Genomic DNA, 20,203 nt, shown 5'->3' with positions numbered 1-20,203 from the left:
ATATTTAGATATTCCATAATGTTTTATACGACATATGTGTGTATAATAGAAAATAGTAAGAAAAACTTAGAGAGATAAATAATTACAAGTTTATGCATGACAGGTAAGAAGTCAAAATAAGGTATAAAAATGTAAAACCAATAATTATGTTTCAGTATCTTTTATATTTTCAACCATTAGTTACTTCTTTGAAATTTGATTTTTAAAATGTTTTAGACCAGATATAATTACAGAAAAAATATGTTTCTTTTCTAATACACACAGAGACCAGAGATAATTAAAACAGGAAAATCATGGGCTTAATTTTGCATATGTTTGAAAGCGTGAAAGTTAAAAGCATGTTTTTGTGTTGAATAAGGGGGCTATAAAGGAGAATCAAATGTTACAGTGGGTTGATTTACAGTACATTATTATTTTATTCCTTTCAGCTTATGTAATTTATGCAACATTATAAAACTGAGCTTAAATGATTATATTTATTAAAGTTATTTAAATAATATGAAACAACGTACCTTTGCTTTAGCATCCTCTTTGTCATCTGCTTTGGCAATTAACAGCATGAGTCTGAGAACCAAGGATATGCTTAGAGGAAACTGACCCTTCAGCTTGGGCACGTTTGACTTCAAGAGTCTTTCTATCTTAGGTAACGGAATACCATAGAAAAACACATTCCCTATAAGATCTTCTCCACGTCTTCCTGCACGACCAGACATCTAAAGAGAGAATCATAGAACAGTTTAAAATCATTTCAAATATTGTCTCTGTAAATGGTTAATGTCTAACTTACCTACACTGTGTGGAACACTAAACTTTCAAAAATCCTGAGTTATTTGTTGCTTGGCATGTTAATTTTAGCAACATTTAAAATATTATTTTATTTTACAGATCTATTATTAAAATGTGTTTGCTTTTCAGTAATACTTGTTTTAAGATCATGATTTTTAAAGTAAGGACAATTTTTGTCTTATCTTACAATGTCTTTTCAGAAACTAGTCTGAACAGAAAACATTGTAGACACTCAAATTATAATCGTAGATACTTGGCACCTTTGAGTGCTCAGAAGATACGATTACCGTTTCTTCACATTATCTTTCAATTCAATAATATTTACCAAATAGTCTCAAGAAATCTAATCTATTTAGCCAGTTAATAAGTGCTCAAAACATCTTAAAACGTAATCATATTCATACAATCTCCTGCATCTAGAACCCATTTTAAAATAGATGTTTCCAGTCCCTATGAATATAAATGTAATACAAGGCAGTAGTATAAATACCTGTCGAAAGTTCAAGGCATTCAGAAAAACAGAATCTTCTATAAAAACAACAGATTTACATGGCATATTAATTCCCAAAGCAAGGGAGGAGGTAGCTATTACCACCTATGGGTGAAGGGTAAAAAATAAAATAAAATAAAATAAAAAACAAATTTAACATAGACTATATAAATGTGTGCATAGTCTCTAAATATTGACTAGATTAGATCCCTTGAAATCATTTTTCTTGAGTAAAACTCCAATTGAAAGCCAATGTCAGCAAAAATACAAACTCTACTACATTTTTTGAAGTAAATAACTTTCGTAGAGATTTCTATTCACCTTAATGTTTTCCTTAATATTACAATTATATAGCATTTTCAGATTGTGAAATGATATGAAATCACAGCCATTCAGTAAGCTTTTAATCTTTTTTTAAATAAATAAAAACAATAGATTGTAAAAGGAGTATTATTTTTACATGAAAACATTTCTAAGAAAGGAAAACAGTAGAGAATAAACGCAGAGGGAGAGCAGGAACCAGGTCACATTAAGCATTAAAAAATCACTCTAACTAGTTTAGATTTTAAGAGAAAGGGGAGTAACATGATATAATTAATATCTATAAAATTGCTTTAGTTGGTCTTCCAACTAATTTTAGGAGATGATGAATGGAAGCTGAATGATCTGACAGGGGCTTTTAGATTATTCTGGAGAAGATGGTGTTATTGAGTAGGAAATAGTATTCTCAACTGAGATAAGATATATGAATAAAGCAGATTTCTGGGACTTTGCTTTCCTACCTCAATTTTAAAATGCTATTTTGATTCATATTTCTTAGAAAAAAACAGAGGCTATCAGCCATAATTTGTCCTATCTCTATCTTTTCCAAAAATCACTTGAAGTTGCTCATACCCTTTCATGTTTCTCTCTAAGCTTTTATCTCTTAAAATAGACACAATAAACGCTTTTACATTTTTCTCTAAGTTCTAGTTTAGCTCCACCACATAGGTTTAGCTATATAGTATTTTACTTACCTAACAACTCCATAAATTTTTATGTCCATTATGATGTCTTTTTTTATATGTTTTGACCTAGTAATTATGTAAAAATGTTAAATTAGTATACCTGCCTAATGGTGGGACCATCTGTACCTCTACTAATGATTTTATCTTGAAACATATTTTGTTTGATTGAAACATAGCCAGACCAGCTTTCTTTCGGTTATTATTAACATTTCTTTCCCTTTCAATCCTTTAGTTCTTTTTACATTTTAAATGTGTCCCATATCATTAAAAACTTCTTGGATATTTTGTTAATTAAGTTCAAAAATGTTTTTTAAAAAACTTTAAAAATGTTTCTATTAATTAGAGTCATTAAGTTCAAATGCATCCAGTTTATTCAATGTAATTGTTACATTTGATGATCTGGATGTCATTTTATACTTTCTATACAGTTATACTTGTGCTTTCTATTAGTGACTGTTTTAAATCTTTTCATCTGCTTTCTTGGTTACTTCCTGATACATTCAAATATTTCACGTGCTTTTCATTTTTTCACCATAGCTTGGATGTTGCATGTTCATATTCTGTTCTTTCAGTGGGCACTAACAAATTTATAATCTATACCTATAAAAGCCCCAAATTGATGAATAATTTTATCTTTCATTTAGATATTACCTCAAACAACCTCTACTTCTAAAATATATACTATCGTAAACATATTTTTCCTTTTTTATTCCTATGTGTTATTTTTATTCAGATAATAAAAGATTTAAGCTACCCATATTTGCCATTTTCTAAGGTCACTCTTTTATGTATTTTGGCCATCTTTTATTTTCTTGAATTACTCTCTTTCTGCCTAATTTAGAATTGATGAGGTGAGATGCCGAATACTTTTAGTTTTTATTTGTCTAAAATTCTCCACTGTGCGTTCGTTCTGGAAAGATAATAATCTAAGTGGAAAGCTATTTTCTTTAGGTTTTTGAAGGTAAAATTTCACTTATCTCTGGCTTCCATTTTTGCTTTTGGGAAGTCAGATGCCGATCTGTTATAGTAATCTATTTTCTCAGAATGTTTTTAATGTGCTTTATTGTTAACATTGTTTGCTTACTAAACAATTAGTATATAGTAAAATATATAAAGTAAAAACTGGCATAACTACAAAGAGAAACAGAAATTTTTAAATTAAGAATGAGAGATTTTAACACTTTCTATTCTCAATAATTCTACTCTCAATAACTGATAGAAAATAAAAAAAAATTACCAATAACACAGATTTAAATTAAGAAGCCTCACAGAACACTAAGCCAGTATCTACAGAACACATATTTTAATGCATGCACAGAAAATATTTCTAAACAAACTCTATTTTTGTAACCCTTTTATATTTATAGTAATTTGCAAAGATAGTAGAGTTCTTATATTCTGCACCCAGTTTCCCCTGTTATTAACATCTTAAATTTGTACCATACATTTTTTACAATTAATTTAAAAACATTGATACATTATTATTAACTAACATTCATACTTTTTCCAGATTTCCTTAGTTTTTACCCGATATCCTTTTTTGGATCCACCTAGAATATCACATTACATTTGGTAGACATGTCTCCTTTGGCTTTTCTTGGTTGTAATAGTTTCTCAGGCTTGTCTAAAAGAAATTGAGACTCTGGAGATATGACTCATTCAAAGACTGGGGCAAGAATTATACAAGATGAGAGAGAGTCTTACTTTGGCAGAAAGTAAGGAAATGCTGAATAACAACAACAACACTCACAATGATGGGAGCATGCCAAATGGATACAGGAAGCAAGTGAAAGAGCTTCCAATGGCCAAAACTGGAACCATGCAACCAAGAAAATAAGTAGCATTGAATTAAAATCCAAAGCATAAAATAATATCCATGTGTTCATACTGATATGAAATAAGTGTTAAATATATAAATAAATGAGGTAGTAGAGGCACAGTTCCTATATAGAATTCTAAATAATTTATTTAGCTACTTCAACTATAAGGAGGTAAAGTATGACTCAACTAGCTACTCCTTAAGTGTGGGCTGTACATAGTGACTTCCTTCTAAGGAGGACAGTAGGGAAAATGGGAATAATAGGTAAATTTATAGTGGAGTAGTCTAACAAATATGATCTCAGCAGGGTGCTCAAGTTAACATCAATAGCGATGCAGTAGCCATAGTCTATAATTCTGATATATGATGAGAATAACATGTTATCTCTGTGGTCCTCCTTCAAGAAACACAAAGTGCCCATTTAATCATGAGAACATCAGAGAAATCCCAATTGAGTGATATTCTACAGATTATCCTCTTATTAAGATCTTCAAAATCATGGCAAATCTGAGAAACTGTCACAGCCAAAAGAGCCTAAAGAGATCTGAGAACAACAAAAATGTAATGTTGTATCCTTGGAACAGAAAAGGGACATTAGAGGAATAACTGAGGAAATCTGAATAAAAAAATGGACTTTAGTTAATAAAAATTTATCAATATTATGTTTGCTAATTATAACAAACATATCATACTAACATAAGATGTTAAATCATATGGCAATTTGGGTGCATGGTATATAGGATACTCTCTGCACTATATTCACAACTCCAGCTTCTAACCACAATAATCAAAATTTATCAAGGTAAAGTAGACAAACAGAGTCCTTCTGAAAAAATTTAGCAATATATTTCTAGAGCCTGAAAATTACTTTTGCTCTTTGAAATACTTTGTAGAATCAATTGATCCCATCAATAATCAGAAACGACGGTATATGTTCATAAACAAAAAATTTCAACATTAACATAATGTTTAAATAAACTATATATGCATATGTTATGATGAACTCATAAAATGTTTATTATGTAATGTTAATTAATACAGACTTAATTACATGCTATTAGGCAGAGTAGATATGATCCTAAATTGCAAGTGCATTATATATTAACTATGTAAAAACATATTTAAAAGAACAGAATATAAAATGCTAAAAGGTTAGCAGACTATCCCTCCAAGTAGTGAGATTATGAGGGAGTAGATAGAATGACTTCCCCACAAGCAGTCAGGGTACATTTCTTCCTCCTACTTAGTCCAAAGGAATGAAGGTGCTACTTTTAGGAAAATTATCCTCAAAGTTCACCAACCTTGACATGCTTCTGTCTGAAAAGCATCTCTACAACTTGTCTTTGTTTATATTCCATTGAACCGTGATGATATCCAATGCCCCGTTTTAACAGACTGTGCAGTTTGTAGCCTTGTCTTGTTCCTCTCAATCTGCGTAAGATCTTTGCTAAAGTCTGAAATACCCAAACAGTTTGCAGTATCAAATTAAAGCATTTATCCTTCAACTTAACAGTGATGTTATATGTTAAAAGATTATTTAGAAATCAACGCAGAGTTGGACAAAATTCTACAAAGAGTAGTTCTGTTTTAGGTCAGAACCCATAGCCTATTTAAACTATAAAATGCCTAATATGTGGTATTTAAGTAGAATATTTTCATCATACCTGACACTTGAAGCTTGATATCTGATCCTGGCAAATGCAACTGAATCTTACATGTGATGAACCTTTGTTCATTCATTTCTTCATCAGGAACACGCACTTCATTTTCTTCCCCATACCCACTGAGTGGTTGAGGCCTAGCCTTGCTCCCAACGTATTTAATCACTGGTTATAGCTCTAATGGACTGAACTAAGGTTCCAGCTCAGCCTGGGGCAGTGAGGAAACACTGAAGGGAAAGGACAAGAGGGGGATGAGGGACCAGAGTGCTCTGAGGCTGGTACCAAAGACCATCTCTGCCTAAATTCTCAGCTTAGTCTGATTTCCTGCCACCCCCATTTTGTTCTACGTTTGCTGTTATCTAAATCTAACTTAGTTTGTTTTTTTTTCATTAACACCTCCAGTCATATCTGACCAGTGTTGGTTGTTTTCTCTCTCACTCTCTTTCTCTATATCTTCCTGTTTATCTTTTCTGTGTTATCTTTGTGTCTGTCACTTTCCATTCTCTCTCATTTTCTCTCTCTCTCTCTCTCTCTCTCTCTCTCTCTCTCTCTCTCTCTCTCTCTCTTTCTCTCCCCAATCCTTCCCCTCCCCTTGTCTCCTTTTTCTCTCTTTGAAACTTCCTGTGTCTGTTTCTATACATTTCTTTGTCTATCTCTGTCAGTTATTATTATTGCTTCTTTCTCTCTTCTCTTTCTCTCTCTTTTCTCTCTCTCATTCTGCCTCTCTTTCTCCCCCTCTTTCATAACTTAAAGAAAGAAAAAAGCATAAACAAGTAATAACCACAGTTCTCTGACTACTACTGAATGGTTAGGTCAACCAACAACATTTAATAAGCACCCTTTGTTTAGGGTGTCTGTCCATGTTCTAGAATTAAGTTTTTGAACGAGAGTGGCATAAGGGAGAAGTATAAGACAATCATAATGCCACAGTTTCTAGTCTGAAGAACTATGTACAAAGTAGGTAAAGAACAGAGGAGGAAGAATTTTCAGAAGGCAAATATGAATTTGAGCTTCTTTTAGCAAGTCATTGCTTAAGCCTGTAGCTCAGAAAAAGATTTTATATTTAATTTATATATTTCTGTTTATATAAAGAAATAGCTATAATTAACTTCAGTTAATAGGCAGTTTCATAGAGGTATGTGTTATATACTTTGACATAAGTCTTGAAGCTGTTTTCAATAGCTATATAAAATCACACAAATCTTAATTTCTCCAACCTCCAACTTTAGTCTTCCATCTATTGTTTCAAGATTAATTTACATGAAGTGCGTTGTTTATTTTATAACTTCTATATTACAGTACTGACATTACACACACTTTTATGTGCCAAATTGTGTACCTCCAAAAATTCTTATGTCAAAATCCTAACCCCCGGTACCTCAAGGTGTGACTATATTTGGAGATATGGTCTTTACAAAGTAATTCAGTTAAAATGAGGTCATTAGGGTAGACCCTAATCCAATATGACTAGTATCCTTATAAGAAGAGGAAAATTGGACACAGACATACAAAGGGAAGATGATATGAAGATACAAAAAGGAAGATGGCCCTCCACAGGCCAAGAAAAAAGACCGGGAACAGATTTTTCTCTCATAGCCCTCAGAAGAAACCAACCCTGACAATACCTTTATCTCAGACTTCTACTCTCCAGAACTGGGAGAAAATAAATTTCTGTTGCTTAAGCCGCTCATTCTGTGGTACTTTGTTACAGCAGATATACACACCTGAATGTATCCCTGTTTATTTTCTCTTACCTGATTATCTACAACTGTAGAATCAGTATAAGTACAGTCTGGAGAAAATTCATTATACTTCTTAAGGTTTTTTTTAATTTCTTTTATTTCAGCTGCCAATAAAATGATTCTTTGAATTCTAGCGCCTGAATCTGAATTTAAAAAACTGAATATAAAATATTAGGAAAATCAGTAAATATGTTGATTATAGCATGTTCTTCTATTTTTTTAAGTTGGAGGTAATGTATATAAATGCCAGGTAAAAAGAATGCCAGATACTTCAAACCCAAAACACAATGCCCCTATTAAAGAATATTCCTCAGACCTTAATTGCCTCAATTGTTTATCAGCTTACTATTTAAGTATATTTAAATATATGCATTTACATGGATTTAACAAAAAATATCAGAATTTTCTGCATTTCTCCTATCTTACGTCCAATAAAATCTTTATTTTCTATATCCAGTGGAATTATATTTTTGACATTAAATTTAATGGAAAAATTCAATTTTCCTAATAATTACATACAAACTCAAATTCTTTACAGTTAAAAAAGTATAAAAAAATTTTATCAGCCAGACTCTCATCTTTTTAACATACATTGTAATTGATTTTTCTGTAAGTGACAAAATTAGCCTTGACATATGTTGGGATATTTCTCAATAAGTCATTACTTGGGTGCAATGACATATAGAGAAAGGATGACTAGCCTGCTGGGCCATTAGAACAGGCCTGTATCAGCTGTCCTACATGCAGTTTCACTCTTTTAAGACTCAAAACTATTCTATATGACCACCCCTGCCTCAGAAATATAACTGAAACAGAAGAGAAAAAATTACGGTTATTATTTATCTCAAGAGTAGATAAGGTCAAATGCTAGGAAAGATTCCTGAGTGAGGGTGAGACTTGTATAACTATTATCCAACAAAATTATATAACAAAATTCATATATCATGTTTCCCAGGTTAATTTATACATTAGAATGAAACAAAACTAGAGGCATTTCTTTACATTTTGTATGCTTTAAGACAATAAAGTCATAAAAATATTAAAATCATGTTTCTGGTGTTATATTAAAAGACAAATGTGTCAGTGAACTTGCTCCAACCAGCTGTTTGATATTTTAATGGCTTTTACAAGTAAGTATAAACATTATACAATCTATTTTAAGCAAATTTGCAAACTTGTAATTTCTAAAAACCAAATCTATAATTTGTACTTCTAAAAAAAAAGGAAAGAAGCTAATACAATGAAGAAAACTATTATAAACTTTTGTATAATTATTAAAATGCTCAAAAATTCTCTCCTGGATGTTCTCCCTGCCCTGCCAAAAGTGAAGTATAATTAACTTGATGTGTCATAAAAAGAGAAAAAAAGCACATCATCACATTATAAAAACAAATTTGAATTATAAAAACAGCTGAACGCTCATACATTTCATTAAATATTTAAAATTCTACAACTAAAGTAAAAATACTCACGTAGAAATGTTTCTTTTTTGAGAACTTCTTGCTTTTCTCAGTTTCTTGGTCAAATTTTTCTTCTTTCTTTCAGAATTTGGATCATTGTGAGTAATTTGTTTACTTATCAGATTCGTAAGAAGTCGTGAAGCCAATATTTCCACTGAATGAATGTTGTATCTAAATTAAAAATATGAGAATTTTTAATAATTTCATGTTCATAGCAATCATGTATATCTCATATATATCTTATATACATCTCTTATGTATCATTCAGATATAGATAGATAGATAGATAGATAGATAGATAGATAGATAGATAGATAGATATGTATATAGATATATCCTTGTCTAGGGTATCTACACTGAGACTCAGCCCCTTGGTAAAAGTGTCTTTAACCCTAGGCCATTGTTTTCTCTTCCCATTAAATTCTAAAGTACTTAATGTATCTATTACACATTTATTGAAAATGTATATTATGTTATACCCTTGAGGGACAGACTATGTTTTATAGTTAATAATTTAATGTTTTACTCTCTTATGTTTCCAGAGGTGACAAATATCTCCTCATACTCACAATTAATGTCTACAGAATGCCTTGAATACTAAAATGTTAAGTAACTTTATATACTGACTGACTAAACTATTGAATCTGTTTCAAAGGCATATATAATCACTCTTCCAACAATATTAATTCTTCAAGGACAGTCATGTCACAAATTGTTTCTGTGTCCTTGAGTCCTGGTCCAGCACCAAGGAGTGAAGTGAAATGACTGAATATGAGCTCATTTCATCCATATAGATCTATTAAATATTTTCCAAAAGAAATGATTATTTTATACTTAAAACATTATTGTCATTATTTGATGCTACTACTAAGCCCCGTCTAAACTTTTCTTGTATTGCTCTGAAAGGAAAAATAGAAACAGGAAACCAGCAGACTGAAGAACTTTCCTTTTTAGTAAGGAGATTAAATATAATCACTTTTGCAAACAATGTACAGAGCAAATATTTAGTATGAGGTCATATGTGTATATGGTAAGCCTGTATGTATTAGTGTACAGGCTTTCTTTTGGCAAATGCACACTATATTTTACCCTTTTCTCTCTACTTTACTTTGATGATGTATCAGACTTTTCTAATAAGTGATAGGCCAGAGAATTCTGCTATACTAAACCATACAATTATATTTTGAAGTATAATTTATTAGGACAAGTGTTCCTTCCTCTCATCTTATACCTTCCCTGATATTGTATGACTTCAACAAAAATAGAGTTAAACTTCCTTAAAACTCTAATATGAATCAGAGGTTATATGTATTCTTCCTCAATTATTCTTTCAAAAGTCTTCAAATTCATACAGTATTAATTATAATGCTAAGTTAATGTTACTTACGAAAAAAATATTGCAGGCAGCTTATCCATTTCTTTAAGTTTTTCCACAAAACAAGGAAACATTTTTTGACTTTCGATTTCTAGATTGTCAAAATTTTGAGGCTTAAGGTACTTTAGTAATTGATTCACCTGAATAAAATTATCATAAGTAAAAGATAGATCATAAAATATTTGTGATTATGAAGAAAAGATAATAAAACCAGCTGACATTTGAGACTGAAAATCAAATTGGTAAGACTGAGTGCATTTTCATGGAGTCAATTGGGAATTATATCTAAATCATGTACTAAATACTTTTAAATAACACAAAATCCGAGAAAACTTGAATGATATATTTCTATACTATTGTAATCATGTCTACGTAATATCATGGCATAGTGTCTATGGAAGGGACAGAGATCGTCACAAATTAATGTTGGTTATTAGAATGAACACAGGGTATACAGTTAGTATGACTTCAACATAAACAGAGTCAAAATTGCTCAAATTTCTACTAATACAAATTGGAGATTATATATTCTTCCAAATTCATCATCCATATCAATATTAAGAGTGAAGGGTTGAAGAAGCTTAAAACAACAGGTTCTGGGTTGTCCTGGGAAAATCAAGAAATGTAAACAAATAAAATTATTTAAAAGCAGAATTCAGCTAATTCCCCAAGAGTTTAAGAACCCAGCCATGAGAGACAACAAATCAATTATTAAACCAGAAAATCTACAAATGTTGGGGTTAGAGCAGCGAGTAGTTCAATACAAGCTCAAGGAGGAATAAGACACTAGAACTGTCCCAGTATTCCAAACGATGTACCATGTATCACATTTCCTTATCTTTTTTTGTTTATGTTTAATTACTCAATTTATACATAATAGATAAATGTGTCATAAAAAATTTAACAAGCTCTGCTCCATCCTCTTATTTCTTCCATTCCATCAGTTGACTCACCCTGAAGTAGCACCTCTCAGAAAAAACTGCAATTACTCTAAGGTAGAGGTTAATACATTCAACCTTCCCTGGCCTGGGTCTATGGCCTATGAGATGACCCTATCACCCCCAATTCCAGTCCTTGATATCTCTAGCTTCAGTAGAGAAAGCAAAATATTAAAGGAAATTGCTGTGGTCAAGCTCGCTCTGTCTTTAAATGAGAAGCGTTGCTTCTTTTATGATACTGTTGCCCAGTATTTTGAGAGATAAAAGTAGATGGCTTTCATCCATTGACAGTCTATCCTACAGGTAAAACAGAGCAGACGGATAAGTAAGTATATATGAAAAAAGCCAACAGAACTTCCTGAAAATTTGGCAATACTTCAGAATGTATATTCCCCTTCAGGAATGTGAGAGAAATTCTCTAAAAACAAAAATGGGAAAGCAGTAGTTTTGCTTCTATAATGGCTGAAGGAGTTCCTACTGAACCCTACTCTCCTGCAGGTAATAGCTGTCCCCTCTCAGAAAAACACAACAACAAAACGGTGACCTGAAGTCACTGAAAAGTGAAAAAAAGTAGACAGGTTCTGGAGAGTATATAGGGAAGGAGAACAGCAGGAGTAGAAACTAGTTTCGTGGCTTTTAGCCTGGGGAAATGTAGAGAAGCCGAAATGTTGATAAACTCTCCCCCTGTTCCATCCTGCAATCTTTTTGTCTGAAGAGTCAGAAAATTGAGCTCAGAACGATAGTCACTAAGAAGTGAGGGGAGAATCCCAGAAAGGAAAAAGCTAAACAATTCATAAAATCTATGAATAAACTAAGCCCAAATTTGTCTAACTATTGACCCATATGTGTGCAAGGCAAACTTCATACAACTCAACAAAAGATGACAAAATGAAGATTTAGCTGTCACTCAGAAGATAGGATTTATAATTTGAATTTAAGTTAATTGCCTCTTAAAATAAAAACACTCTTCAGAGGACTATAACATAATACAGAATCCCCATGACATAACATTCACTGTCCAAAAATAACAGAAGACAATTCTCCCAAATAACAACATATAAGGAACATTGAAATATGACCCCTTCTCAAGAGGAAAGAAAATTATCGCCAATAAACACAAAAGATTATGAAAATGTTGAGATTAGATGATAAGAATTTGGAAGCAGAACAATAACTCCAGAACAAGAAGTTCTAAAAAATATGAATAAATAAATCCAGGGCCAAGAGAGCCAAAGGAGGAAGGGACATGGATAAGAAAATAAATCAGAAGGAAAAAATATAAAGGAAAATGAAACAAAAATTAAACCATGAGACATACAATAAAAGTTCTGCCTGAATATAATAAAACTAGACTTTCTAAAGATACAGCTTCCATGAACTTCAGAAAAAAAAAAGAAACTATTATGGATGTCAACACAGAAAAGCGATTGTTACTGACTCTGACACTAAAGTATGTCAATGAAGATTTGTTGATATCTGCTGAGAGGTATCTAAATTCAGAGTTGGAAAGTGTGTTGACATTCCCATCATTGTAACATTAATCAAAGCTATTTCAAACCACAAATGAATGATATAACTAAAAGCAAAACAACTAAAGCTTGTCTAGTAAAATAATTGGGATAAGGTAATATTTATAACCAGCCTCTAATTAAAAATAATGAATATGGAATAAAAATGATATAGCAAGAGAAAAAGCTGGCCATATAAATATTGACTAAAAGTAGAATTTAGTTTATTGTACCAGAGGATGTCTAGAAAAAATAAAATTAAGAAATATTTTTATTCATTTATTCATTCAATTGATATCCTATATATACCCTACTGGTCGACAAATAATATTTTAAATAAAATTTCTAACATAAACAAATAAGAAAAATAAATGCTTAAAATTAAGATTTTATATGAAAAGAATGTAAAATGCCCAACAAAAACTATTAGACAAGATATAATAGATGAGAAGAGGATTTTCGTGTATGAATGGTACAGTTTGTTACTATGAGGCACATCATAAGCTCCAAGAGAAGGAAATATATTGCTAGTGCCTACTGGAGAGGATACTGGATGGAACTGATTAGTGCCTGGAGGTTTGCCACATCCTAGAATACGGCAATCAAGAAAACTAAGTAAAATTAAGTTTGAGCTAGGCTAGCATCTATATTCCAGAGTGTTAAAGCCAAATAGCAAAAATAGGCCAAAGATTCTCAATTCTGTCTGCACATGAAAATTTCACAGAAATTTGTTTTAAAGTTTTAGAGCCCCAGCCCCATGCAAAGCCAATCAAATCAGAATTTTTAATAAGCTTACCTTTTAATAAGCAGCTAGTATTGAAGACCTATATTTAACATAATAGCAATTCTTGGCATTAGGTAGTTTTTGAATATGCAGATCAGGTAGTCAGTGTGCAATTAAAATTTAAAAAGAAAAACATGAGCTCCTTTCCACATGGAATGAGAAGGAAGGAAGTAGAGATGATTTAAAAACCCTGCTTCCATTACCTGAGATTGTGCTAATTAAGAAGTGATCACATCTTAACTATGACTTAGGGCCTCAAGTGGTCAAGATTATTTGATATTACATGTCAGTATAGGTCCAAACTCCTTTCCTTCTGGTGAGCTAGCTCTGGGTAACCATGGACATGTGCCACTACTTGTGCATTGAAGTAGTACTGATTTTCAGGAAGTAAAGTATCAGAGAGATTTTTTTGATCATCACAAAAAAGAAAAGTCAAAGAACAGAACTTAAAGTAAGTGAGATGAATTAAGTAATATTATAATTTATCTTATCTATCCATTTGTTGGTAACAGAAACAAATTGGTCATTCAATTATCCAGATAAGTAAAGAGATAAAAGGTCTTTCTTAGAAAAATATTGGAGAAGAAAATCAAGGTAATAACCCAGTGATATCAGAAATCAGAGAAATTCTATCTTCAATGAAAAATAAGAGCCCAGCTTCAGTTTTATTGTCTGAAATGCAGATTCAGAATAGACATAGTGGCATGTGTGCGTTGTCCAAGCTGGAACTCAAGTAATAATTCTTTGCATTTTTCCATATCTAGCTAACTAAATTTAAGGTACAACAGCAAAACATGCAATAGGATATTCATCTTCAAATCGAGAGCTTTATGGGTGATTCTCTGAACCTAAATGAAGAAGTCAGATACATTTCATATTAATCTTCAATTTTAGTAAATCCTAAATGGTTTTAACTACCTTGCTTGGGTCCAGCTGAATCCAACGAATTATCTCCTTTTTTAGTTCTTCCTCATATTTCTTGGCATCTGCCCTCGTGATTACTATTTTATTTTTGAAGTAGCTGAATTCTTCAGGTTCTAACTCCTAGAAAACGAAGAACCACAAATACCAAGGAAAATTAAATCATCATCCTTTTCTAAAGTTTTCCATATGCAAGACTATGAAGTAAATCTCCCAAGCAGTCAATACTCCTCCATATTCAGTTACAGAGTTAACTGCACGTAAGCTCGTAGGTTCTGTTCTCTATGTAATGGTTGCATATTACTGTTTTCATTAGAACCTACCAAAACTATTTTTAAATATTGCAATTAGCTTTAGAGGTAAAAGAAAAAATTTCAAATTTTTTTTAAATACATGTTCTTACCATGGCAAGGCAGTATTCTAAGCACTTTACAAATAACAATTCAGTTTATCTTCATAATAACCCAACGAAGTAGATATTATTTTTTGACAGGGAAAAAAATATGAATATCTATAGAAAAATTCACTTATTTGCCCAATTCTGAAGTACTGCAGCTCTGGATTTTAAATTCTTAACAATAAAATATGCTGCCTTTACCTATACCAGAATAAATACCATTCATGGATCTGCTTATTACTGATGGACTGCCATAGCCAAAGAACTATGGATATCAGCCATAGGATGTATATATACATACACACCTGCATTCTTGTCCATTCTGGCCAAACGTGTACCATAGCATCATAAAGCAATATGCTTTCCCGTGGAGAAAATCCAAGGTCTAAAGGAATTCCATATTTCTTTATCTAAAAACCATAAAAAAATTATTAATTTTACATCCCATATACAGACAGATGTTTAGCAATCTGGACACATATTCATTTTCCAAAGTAGTTTATGCTTACATGGTTGACCGTGAGTGCAGCACATGGGTGATAGTGTTCAATGATAAAGTCGTTATCCTTTAGGGAACACACATACTTCTCTAGATCATTGTATCGCTCTTTGTACCATACTGTAAATATAGGATTGAAATAATCATTCAAATCTATTTGCTTTCAAAACAATGACCTAATTATAATTTCACAAATATACGCAGGCCTAGGAAGAGCTATGCATGAGCCCATTGCAAATAAAACTCTAGAAACACTGCTGTGCATTGAGAAGAACCTTGAAAGAGGGCTCCATGTACCTATATCACACATCTGTGCTTTAGTTTTCCTCCTGGTCTTAATCCGCAGTTATGTTCTATCACCATCATTCAGTTTCTAGTGTTTAATTATGATTTTCTAATTTATTTCTCTATTTATTCTTGTAAAGCATGTCTTTGTGTGATGGGGCATGGGACAAATAGATATATAGACAGACAATTATTTAATCAGGAACATTAAGGATTACTATTATTATTATTATTATACTATCTCTCTATCTTTAAGAATAGTATTACCAGGTCAAAGAAAGAATATGTGTCTTTTGGGTTTCGTTCATTTTTTTAAATTGAAACTGATATTCCAAATATCTCTATTAATATTACACTTGGCTTTATTTTTTTCTTAGTACTTACCACTACCTAACATGCTATTTATTTTATTTTTATTTTATTTACTATTCATCTTGTTTAATCTTTATGTCTACGTTAAAATTTAAGCTCCAGAAAAGCAAAGAGTTTGTTTCCTATTGTAATTCTGGGGACGACAGTAGGGCCTGGTATATATTAGGAACCTTAATATTTCTTAAGTGAAAGCATGAGTGTCATAAATGGGGATCTGCAGCTTTCAGTTGGAAAGTAGCCAGAAAAATATGATTTTTATATTACTTTATGGAATTCTCATGAAAACAGTTCAAGTATATAAGGTATAGCAACATTCATTAATTCAGTAGTAAAATATTTAGAGTATATATAAACTATAAGACACCATAATATGGATTAAAAACAAATATACATATATGTTTTATGTATGTAATACATTATATTATCTGTTTACTTAAATCTACATATATGTTTAAAATGTCTAGTGTTTTCCGAGGGAAATAAGGGATGTGAAGAACAGCTATAGTGCAGTAGGAAATGTCATAACGTAAGACGTACTGTGAGACTTAAACTAAAAGAATCAAGGTAGCATTTGAGCAGTGCCTCTAAGCGATGCCTCTTAAAGAATGAATAGAAAGAATTCAGTCAAGTGTAGATGAAAAGTCATCCCAGTAAAAGGAAATAAAAAGCAAAGGCAAGTTTTGAGGAACAATAAATAATCCAAACATCAAAAAAATTCATGAAAAAAAAAGACTACTGTGGTATGGAACAAGAGCGATAGCAAAGAACTAGACCACAAGTGAAAAAGGATATCTTGAAGCAATGGTTTTCAGCAAACCAAAACTGAACTGCCCTCTAGAAATGTTTTTGCCTTTAATATGGAGTGAAACATTTATTCTTGCTACAATTCCATTCTTAATCACACTAAATTATGCAGGGATTCACATTATTTCAAAATAGATTATCTTTGGAAAGAGCTTGATCTTCAAGTTTAATAGATCCACCATTTGTTAGCTCAGTGGGCTTCAGCATATCACTTAATCTCCTAAAGCTGTTTCTTACTTATTTAGTTTCCTCTGCATATTAAAACAAAACTGATTTCCCTTCAGAGCTGTGGTAAGAACCAAACTGTTTTACATTTATGTTACAAACAAGCAGCACGATCTAAACAATTTTGCCCTTTTATGTTACAAACAAGTAGCATGACCAAAACAATTTCGAGCACCCTTCTCCTAGGTTAAGATAGTCATACCCAGTCTAACTCTGTATGATGGCTTTTCTATTCTTTTTCTTTGTTGTTTCTTTGAAACTTTCAAGGCATTTTGTGATGGATCAGAATTTTCCATTGTGCTCTCAACATGTTGCCAGTATCTTTTAATTAACACCAACCATCTAGTTATTTAAAAAAAGAAAGGAATTATTGTCATAGAAGAATAAATCTATAATATCATTAGTTTTCTAAGAAAAATCATTAAAAATTGATTCTAACAGAATAAAAATCCTCTCTAAACTTTGAACATATTAAAGCTATACTTACAGTCACATAGTTTAATCAGTTGTTAGTTTTACAGTCACCAAGAACTGATAATTTGAGGTTTCTTGTGACATTTATTGACCCAGTAAAACAGTTATATCCATTTCTGCTATATGCGTTCTCATTTTGAAAACATTTTGGTGTTCTGCATAGGAAAGTAGTGTGCATAGTATATTGGAAGGATAGTTCTAAACTGCTTATGCTGTCCTCTGAGATCTAAATATCAAACTATAAACAGAAAAATCACACACACAAGAGTCGTTCTTGATTAAGAACCAGAAAAACATATAAATTACATCTAGTCAAAGGATGAGAGTAAATATTTTCTAGTTAAATATAATAAAATTTGAAGAAAATAACTCTTACTTGAAGAGACTTTTTGTTTTGTTTTAGAAATCATTTTAAATAATCTATGGCTGAATCGTTTATTTTTATTATTATCATCATCATCCTCCTCATCATCATCACTAGTAATAATGATAACAAATGCAAAACTCAGGCTTACTCAGTGAGATGTTCAGGATTACTGATAGTAGCAGAAAGTGCCAGAAAGGGACACCGAATCATCACAAGAAGATGTTCCCAAACTTCTGCTCCAATTTCTCCCCCAAGACAGTGAACCTGACAATGTGGTTAGACTCAGCATAAAGTCAGTTACAATTTTTTCTCAACATGTTAATAGATTATGCTACCAGAATTTGCTATTCCCGTCTTTCTCCACATTCAGTAATGTTCATTCACCCACTTACAACATTGAGAACCACATGATTTCACTCATATGTGAGATATAAAACTGAAAGCAACAAATAAAACAAACCAACAAAAACTCATAGGCAGACAACAGTCTAGTGGTTACCAGAGGGAAAGGGGACCACATATATGGTGCCAAAAAGAAATTTAACTTTGAGTGGTGAACACACAAAGCAATATACATATAATGTATTATTGAATTGTATGCTTGAAACCTATATAATTTTATTAACCAATGTTACCTCAATAAATTTAATAAAAAATAAATTTTAAAAAAAGTGGTCAAAGAATCTCAACATGATTTTGAGAAGAATTAAAGTGGGTTTGAGAATAACACATCAAAAGATGACTTGCTCTATAAGGCATGACAATAGCTGAACTGTGAAAAAGATTATTACATTTGATGATAATAATACTCACAAACAACAACAAGGTGAACAAAAGGACACATTTTTAAAGTCTTGTTTACAAATGAAATATTGGCTAAATTATAGTGATTGTCACAAAAAAGATAAGATGAAAAAAATTTCTATAAAATAAAGCATTTACTCATGTGTCACTAATTTTCCCACTGAAATACAGATAAAAACATTTGTGAAATAAATTAATTTGAAATGAGTAAACTTCTTTAGGCTTCAGTCTACAAATATACATAGAGCATTTATTCTACACTAGTTAGAAATCTAGAGAAAACCTAGTCCCCTGAATGTAATTGGGGTCAAGATGAGTGCAGTGATTATTAGCTCATTCATTATTAGTTTACCACAATAATATGGACAATTAATAATAATATACAAAAGCCAGAACAACTTTAAAAGACTTGACTTTAAATAATTTCTGTAAAACTCTCAGCTAATAATAAACTTTTTCTTAGTCAAATTAGGTCCTTTTGTATTTTATACCCTATATTTTATAGAATGAGAAAAAAGAAATAACAACTCAATTTCAAAATCTCATGTTTATACTTTATTTCTGATTTTTACTGAAGCATTTATCCTTTATAAGTCACTGTGAAGCGGGCATTGTGGAGAGGTAGAGTAGTTTTCAAAAAGCGTTTAGTCAAAATAGTAAGAAAAAAGGGAAAGGAAAACATGTAGAGGACATCGGAAATATATTGATAACAAGGTCATTTTAATAAAGTATGTGTGGTTTGAAGTGCCATAGAATGATAAATAAAAGATGAATGTGGAGTTTATAATGATGGAGTGAGACTCGGTAAGAAGCACTCTTTTTAGTATTTTAACCATAGATGAAAACATTTAAAATCAACATTTTGCAGTTTTTTACTTCATTGTTATGTTTGAGGACATTTAATCTCATCTTTTTACATGTACAGATGGTTCTGTATGTCTGGGCTGCATTAAAAACAGAAAAGTAATAGTACTAAAAAACATTAAAAGCACAGAAAAGTGGGCTTACCTGCATTCTAATCTTGGCTCTGCCGCTTAACATGGGGTGAATTGGGGAAAGGTAATCTCTTTGCCTTAACTCAGTAGTCATAATAATAGTAACGACTTTATTGGGTTTTCTGAAGAGTAAATGGCTTTAGAAGTGGGAATCATTTAGAATAAATATCCACAGTACACATTAAAATAATATTAGCTATTAGAATTTTATGTTTAACACCACACATGTAATGTAATTATTTATGCCTAAGTGAATCCTTGCATTTTTAACGTTTGTTTTATTGTGAAATATAACAGCCAATAAATTGTATAAAAATAGACTTTGATATTAAGAATCTGTTACTCAAATTAACCAAGTAAAGCAAACATCCTCACAAATCAAGACAAACAGTTCCATTACCTCAAGTCCCTATTATAACCACCTCCTTTGACAGTTACTATGTTGCTTTTTAAAAAAAATTATGACTTGGTTTTCATTATATTTCTCTCT

At 31.5% G+C, this 20,203-nt stretch overlaps 1 protein-coding gene across 1 annotated transcript in view; it reads right to left on the bottom strand.

Moving 5' to 3' along the window:
- LOC105292214 (probable ATP-dependent RNA helicase DDX60) overlaps positions 1–20,203 on the bottom strand; it is a 78,902-nt gene that overhangs the window by 16,848 nt on the left and 41,851 nt on the right. Inside the window, exons 18-28 of the mRNA XM_023530767.1 lie at positions 18,063–18,178; positions 17,276–17,415; positions 15,398–15,507; positions 15,194–15,298; positions 14,489–14,614; positions 10,353–10,480; positions 8,978–9,136; positions 7,518–7,662; positions 5,404–5,556; positions 1,277–1,381; positions 513–713 (exon numbers count right to left, since the gene is read on the bottom strand). Of these exons, the coding sequence (XP_023386535.1) occupies positions 513–713; positions 1,277–1,381; positions 5,404–5,556; positions 7,518–7,662; positions 8,978–9,136; positions 10,353–10,480; positions 14,489–14,614; positions 15,194–15,298; positions 15,398–15,507; positions 17,276–17,415; positions 18,063–18,178 (1,488 nt within the window). The remainder of the gene's footprint in view (positions 1–512; positions 714–1,276; positions 1,382–5,403; positions 5,557–7,517; positions 7,663–8,977; positions 9,137–10,352; positions 10,481–14,488; positions 14,615–15,193; positions 15,299–15,397; positions 15,508–17,275; positions 17,416–18,062; positions 18,179–20,203) is intronic.

This window comes from Pteropus vampyrus, unplaced genomic scaffold, assembly GCF_000151845.1.
Source record: "Pteropus vampyrus isolate Shadow unplaced genomic scaffold, Pvam_2.0 Scaffold53, whole genome shotgun sequence".
Classification (NCBI taxonomy): Eukaryota; Metazoa; Chordata; class Mammalia; order Chiroptera; family Pteropodidae; genus Pteropus; species Pteropus vampyrus.
The sequence above is the reverse complement of the archived record's forward strand: the minus strand, read 5'-3'. Positions and strand labels throughout refer to the sequence as shown.